Source organism: Eublepharis macularius, chromosome 12, assembly GCF_028583425.1.
Source record: "Eublepharis macularius isolate TG4126 chromosome 12, MPM_Emac_v1.0, whole genome shotgun sequence".
Taxonomy (NCBI): domain Eukaryota; kingdom Metazoa; phylum Chordata; class Lepidosauria; order Squamata; family Eublepharidae; genus Eublepharis; species Eublepharis macularius.
This window is the reverse complement of record NC_072801.1, coordinates 73,244,272-73,251,168: the sequence shown is the minus strand read 5'-3', so window position 1 is coordinate 73,251,168 and position 6,897 is coordinate 73,244,272. Positions and strand designations below refer to the sequence as shown.

At 42.0% G+C, this 6,897-nt stretch overlaps 1 protein-coding gene across 1 annotated transcript; it reads left to right on the top strand.

The window, feature by feature from the left end:
* The first annotated feature begins 5,431 nt into the window (after positions 1-5,431).
* LOC129339856 (olfactory receptor 6X1-like) lies at positions 5,432-6,382 on the top strand. Its single transcript, XM_054994431.1, has one exon. The coding sequence runs from the start codon at positions 5,432-5,434 to the stop codon at positions 6,380-6,382; it is 951 nt and encodes a 316-aa protein (XP_054850406.1).
* The last annotated feature ends 515 nt before the right edge of the window (positions 6,383-6,897 follow it).

Genomic DNA, 6,897 nt, shown 5'->3' with positions numbered 1-6,897 from the left:
TTTAATGGCACTGTTGTTTGCAGTGTGATGTTACTTCAGCTTTTTTTCTCAAACTGCTCAGCTTAGACCAACCAATGACAATCATGGTCACAGACTTACTAGTGGCCTCTTTTGGCATCAGTGCAGGGAACATACACCTTGGACCCAGGTAGCAATGGCATGATAATTCTGTGTGCACTGTTGGTCTTTCCATTTCAGCTGAGCAGCCTCTATGTGAACTGCTCAGCTTGGTTTACTCTTTCAGCTTGGCTTTCTCCTGGGTAATTTAGCCAAATTTAAGAGTTGTGAGCTGTGGGCAATTATACCATGTTGTTAGAGGGTGTATATCTTTCATACGCAGATCTGTAGATTATTTTCTTGATTTTAAAATGTATCATGTGGGTTTAGCTAGGCTTGCTTGTAACTGCCAGAAGACCCCGGGGACAGCAGACCACTGGGAACTTCTCAGGTAAAGGTCAATCTACCCCTTGTCATCTCTTCAGTAGATGCCATGAAGATGGTTTTAGGTGAAGGTCTGAAGGAGGGTTCAGTAGTTCCCTTTTTCATATAAATAACATTATCAACCATTAATGTTTTGCTAGCAATAAAAGTAGCACAACCCCTCCAACCACAAATAATTCAGGATACTTTCTAGGTTGAAGAAGACTAAGAGCAGAACCACAAGTGACAAAAGGCACAGGTTGGACACTTGCCAGCTACCCTCAAGTTTTGATGGGAAATGTAGGCAGCTTGGCGGAATGTTGGACAAGTGACAGTTGAAAAGTCCATTGGACAGCAGTTGGAGAGCCAAGCTGCGAGACCAGGATGCCTACATTTCCCATCAAAACTTGAGGGAAGCTGACAAGTGTCCAACCTGTGCCTTTTGTCACTTGTGGTTCTGCTCTGAGATGGGTGGGGCTGAGAGAGCTCTGAAAGAGCTGTGACTGAGCCAAGGTCACCCAGCTGGCTTCGAGCGGAGGAACATGGAATCAAACCCCCTTCTCCAAACTAGAATCCTGCCGCTCTAAACCACTACACCAAACTGGTACGGATGAACTTTTATACCACGTGATTTATGCCCATGTATATATTATTCTGTGGGAAGACCACTGTCTCATGGTGCTTCCTTGAAAGGCAAGAGTCATCACTTGATACCCGAATGCCTCAGACACCAGGTCACCCTCCCTTTTCTCACCATGTGCCTCTACCTGGGCTCTTTAAGTTGCTATCAGAGAGTTGTTTGCCATTCAGGTATTTTATCCTCACTCCTGAGAAGCCCTATGTATCCCCAGCCACAGAGTGCAGCCCAGTAGTGTTGTTGCTTTAGTGATGCTTTTCTCACATGGATGGCCTTGCCTGCTTCACCCCCTCACCCAGGGGAATAGGGGCTGAGTTATGACCTACATCACACTCAATGGGAGATTCAGGGAGGAACTGCATCTCAGGGCCAAGCTACACATGACGAATGACACTTGAACGGCAAGTGGATTGAGTAGAGGGCAAGTGAACAGGGAGAAATACACTTGCCGTTCAAGTGTCATTCGTCATGTGTAGCTTGGCCCTCAGTGGAGGCTTGCCTGGGTGGCCACTAGCTGTCAGGTCTCCCTAGGGGACTCTGTCAGACTGTTCACTTCATCCAACACAGCAGTATGAGTTAAAAGAGTCTTTATTCAGATAACGCCCCCCCCCACCCAAAAAAATGCATTCTGAGGGCCAAGCTACACATGACGAATGACACTTGCCCTCCACTCCCTGTTCACTTGCCCTCCACTCAATCCACTTGCCATTCAAGTGTCATTCGTCATGTGTAGCTTGGCCCTGAGTGATTCAACACACGTTGGATAATGCACTTCCAATCCTCTTTATAAATCATTTAGAACAGATTTTTTTTTGTGTGCGGAACAAAAAATTCACCTCAAACTATTGATAAAGTGCATTGAAAGTGCATTATCCAACGTGTGCGGAACCAGCCGCTGTTACATAGAGATTGCCCAGAATGCTGAATTACAGTCTTCCCCAAGCAGTTATACTCCAGTTCCCCTCCCCCAGTCCAAACAAGTCAATTGAAGTCAGTGAAAGTCCTGCAAAAGATGTGCAGCCGAAGTTCCCGCGCCTGATTCCCACACAGCTGCACTGATAAGGTCTATTAGCAAAGCATAGGCATAGTGAAGGAAGCTACACTACAGGAAGAAAGCCCGTCCCCCTCCAGTAGACATGCATTCGCAGTTATGGCAGGCACGCTGGCTTGCCTGCCTGACACTACCAAGCTTTGGCCCTCGAGGCAAGAGCAGCAACACTAAGCCATGCCAAGTTGTCCATCTCTTCGACAATACATTGTCCATCTCTGTCACTAGCTGCATGTCCACTAAGTGCCGGCCCTACTACCAAGTGTCTCCAGGGTTCAGATATTATACAAAATATTGAACGTTGGTCATTGAATTGGTGATTTCTGTCTGATGGAGGAGCCAGCTAAGGTGGAGCCTAGAGATCTCTCAGAATTACAATTGATCTCCAGTCTACAGAGATCAGTTACCCTGGAGGAAATGTCAGCTCCAGAGGGTAGACATTATGGAATCACATATTCTCTGAGCTACCTAGCATTTCCAAACTGTGCCCTCCCCAGGCTTCACCCCCAAATTGCCAAGAATTTCCCAACCTGGAGTTGGCATCCCCTAGAACCTACTTGCACAAATAAAAAGTTTATATGAGGATGTCGAGGCATGGCATTTTCTCCAATATGTTCATGAAAAAATTCTGTGCATAATTAAGCATACAGAACAGAGCCATGTAATTCTGCAAAGATATTTTGCCCACACAGAAGATGCGGTAATTTTTCTTCCCTTTGGGCAGCAGCTATCTGTTATGGTATTTCTGAGATTTGGATTGTGGACTGACTGCTAGGAAAGGGAACCTGAAAAGATCTCCATGTGCAAATGGGAAAATTTGGATCGTCTTCAGCTTTAAATACATTTAACTCTTGATCAAATATGATCAGTTATGGGCTAAGTTGATTTAAACCTATATGTTCCTCAATCACCATGAGGATTTTGCTTCAGGGAAATCACAAGATACTTCCTTGGAGAGTAGATCCCTTGACTTCTGGACAAAGGAGATAGGCAACTTCTTGTTTGCTGCATATCATTTGTACGAAAGGGTTTATCTCATGCAGATGGAAGAAAGCAAGTGGACGTAAGGCACTCCTCTAAAATACGGTACGGCTTCCAACTATGATTTTGCCACACAGATTCCGTTGCAGCATAAGTCTCTAAATCCAGTTAGACGGAAGGACAATGGATAACAAAGAAGGATCAAGAAGAACATAATAAACCAGAAAGAAACTCAGGCAACTATCCGGGGTCCTTGTTAGAAATAGCTAGAATTTAATTTTATATGAATAATGTCATTGAACTGTGACTTGATGGTTTGTTTTTTTAAGAATTCTTCCTCTTGGCTTAAATTTGCACTCCTGCCCACTTTGGAAGGTACTCTCAGTCAGAACAGGAGGATTTATTTTTGAACTTTCTTTACCTTCTTTTGGTACATGAACCAAAAATTGCTTTCAGCCACAACTATTTCATAAAACAGAATGTCAGTCCTCTGGTCTTGCTTTACTTCATTTCCCCAGTTCAGATGTCTGGAACTGAAAAGTACATGTATGTAAAGTGGGAGGTTATTTTTAGAAGTATCTATCTGTCCATTTATCTACCTACCCACCTGTCTAACCGACTACTATCATTTTCATGTTAGAAAGAAAACACTCAGTGAATGCTGAATGTTTTCAGTCTTTTAAAATAATACTTCTTGCAATGCCCCCACTCTGCTCTTCCTTTTACCTTACCTATTACTGTTGAAAAGGTGATACCACAAAGTGAATTCCCCCTTGGTTATTAAACTACTTCACCATCCTCACGCAGATTCCCTGTCTATTAATTTCCCTTTTGGTAACCACGTTTCCCCCCTTTACCATCCCTGTACCAGCTCTTTGGTTGACCATTCCTCTCCTTCTCTTTCCATCTGTTAGCCCCAGTAGTGTCTCTTTTCACCTCCAAGAAATGTGTGTGCCAAACTACAATTACAAACTACAAATTGATGTGGTTTTATTGTGATTTTAAAATGCTGGTCGGGCGGGCTAGAAGTCTAACAAAATTAAACAAACAAACAAACAAACAAACAAACAAATAAATAAATATCTTATTCATCCCTGTGCCAAATTACAAATATCTTATTCATTCTTCTTCAGGTTGATTTCATTTTTCTCTCTCTTTCTATCATTCCATTTATCAGAACCCACACTGTTGTTGTTTTTTCTCTCTGCCTAAATTACCTTAATGCATGGACGTATGAAATGAGCTGTCTCTGGGATGAAGATTGCTTTAATGCAGAGTTGCATTCATCTCCAAGCACAAACTATTGTGTATTGGTGTGTGTGTACAGACAATTCTTGAAATGTTACATAGACCATATTTGTGCTTAGTGAGCCTGATAACAATCACAGTTTCAAGATCTAGCTTTTGAATTATCGAGTGAGTAGTCTTTGGAGATTCATTATTAACTCAGGGCCAAACTACAAGTGACGAATGACACTTGAACGGCAAGTGGATTGAGTGGAGCGCAAGTGAACAGGGAGAAATACACTTGCCGTTCAAGTATCATTTGTCACTTGTAGCTTGGCCCTCACAGATAAATTGGGTAGGTATTTGTGAGGGCCTTTTCAGCAGCAGACTGACAATTGTGGTTTAACTGCCCCAAGGAGGTGTGCCTGCCCCCCATCAATGTTTAAAAAACAGCTTAAAACAATTATATTTAGGACTGCTTTTATTTTACTCATTTTTAAAGAAATATTTTATTTTTCAAACAGGTAAAGGGGTACAGAAACAAAAGCGAAAGGGAGAAACAAAAATTACAACGAGAAGAATATTAAAGAATATACATTACAAGGACTATCAAAATGCAATAACTATATAACATTTGAAATATAGTTTTCAAATATATAACATGACCACACTCAAAAGTGTTTTCTCTCTCCATCCTGATAATTAACTTAGGGCGAAGCTACAAGTGACGAATGACACTTGAACGGCAAGTGTATTTCTCCCTGTTCACTTGCCCTCCACTCAATCCACTTGCTGTTCAAGTGTCATTTGTCACTTGTAGCTTGGCCCTTAGTTTTCTTAGGTTACTAGCAGGCTTAAATTGTGTTTTTAAATTTGCGGGGAGGAAGGGTTAGTGATTTTTTATTATTGTTATTTTGTTTATCTCCAAAGCCACCATGAGTATCTGCGAGGTAGAAAATCAACCAATAATTAATTACTCAGCTAATAAATGTGTTAATTAATTAATTAATGTAAGAATCATTTGCATTCTGCTATGAAGTTGTAGACTGTAGTAGAACATATATCTTAAAAAACAACTTCTCCATATCTTTTTTTCTTACAGTCCTGAGGAAACAATTATGGACTTGACCAATTGCTCAAGGGTGGAAAAGTTCATCCTTCTTGGTTTCCCACATGTTTGGGGGATCAATGTCAGTTTCTTTGCAGTGGTCTTCCTACTCTACATGCTGTCCATTGCCGGGAATGGGCTGATCATCATCATTGTGAGAATCAACAGCCAACTCCAGAAGCCGATGTATTTCTTCCTCAGCAACCTCTCTTTCCTTGAGATATGGTACACCACCGCCGTTGTCCCCAAAATGTTGGCCAATCTCCTCTTGGTAAAGACCACAATATGTTTCTACTGCTGCATGGCACAGCTGTACTTCCATTTCCTCTTTGGCGTGACCGAATTTTTCATCTTGACTGTCATGTCTTTCGATAGGTACTTAGCCATCTGCAATCCACTGAGATATTCCACCATCATGACCTTTGGAGTCTGCCTTCAACTTGCACTGGCTGCCTGGCTTGGGGGATTTTTTTCTATCCTTTTCCAAATAATCATGGTTCTGAGGCTTCCATTCTGCGGGTCCAATACTATCAACCATTTCTACTGTGACATAGGACCACTACTGAATATTGCAGGTGGGGACACCCATTGGATTGAAGCCTTTAATTTCCTGATCGCTGTGGCTGTAATTGTGACATCTCTTCTTCTGACGGTTATCTCTTACATCTTCATCATCTCCACCATTCTCCGCATCCCATCAAGTAGTGGGCAGAAGAAGGCCTTTTCCACCTGTGCCTCTCATCTGACCGTGGTCAGCATCTTATACGGGGCTGTCCTTTTTGTTTACTTAAGACCCAGTGCCACAAACTCATCTTTCAGACACAACAAAGCCATTTCTGTGCTCAACACTGTGGTCACCCCCGTCCTCAACCCTTTCATATACACCATCAGGAACAATGAAGTCAAAGCTGCTTTGTGGAAGCTCTTTCAAAGGAAGGCATTGACTTTATCAAATGAATGAGTTTTGATTTACTCTGCTAGCAACAGAAGATCCAGAGTCACATAACACTGGCACAGTCTAGCCTCTCAAAGTTGACACACTTTGTCCAAACTTAAATCTAGTATAGGTCTCAATTTGCAATTGTATCATTTCAAAAGAATGTCCTGTTTCTACCACAGCCAAGTTCAGCTATAATAATTAACAATTAATTGAACACTGATAAGCCTAATAGAAGCAGTGGTTTCTTATGTGTCTGCTATAAGCAATTCACAATTTCTTAGTTACTCTGAGGGTCAAGCTACAAGTGACGAATGACACTTGAACAGCAAGTGGATTGAGTGGAGGGCAAGTGAACAGGGAGAAATACACTTGCCCTTCAAGTGTCATTCATCATGTGTAGCTTGGCCCTGAGAAGCTGTGTTTAGTTACACTGAGTACTGGAAGCAAGAATTCAGAGCTCTGTCTCAGAGATAACAACACTGACTAGCATTGTGTCTTTGCCAGATACATCTATGCAGAAAGGAATTCTTGAAAGG

Excerpts from the sequence above, each read along its gene's own strand:
- LOC129339856 (XM_054994431.1), top strand. The coding sequence starts at position 5,432 with ATGGACTTGACCAATTGCTCAAGGGTGGAAAAGTTCATCCTTCTTGGT.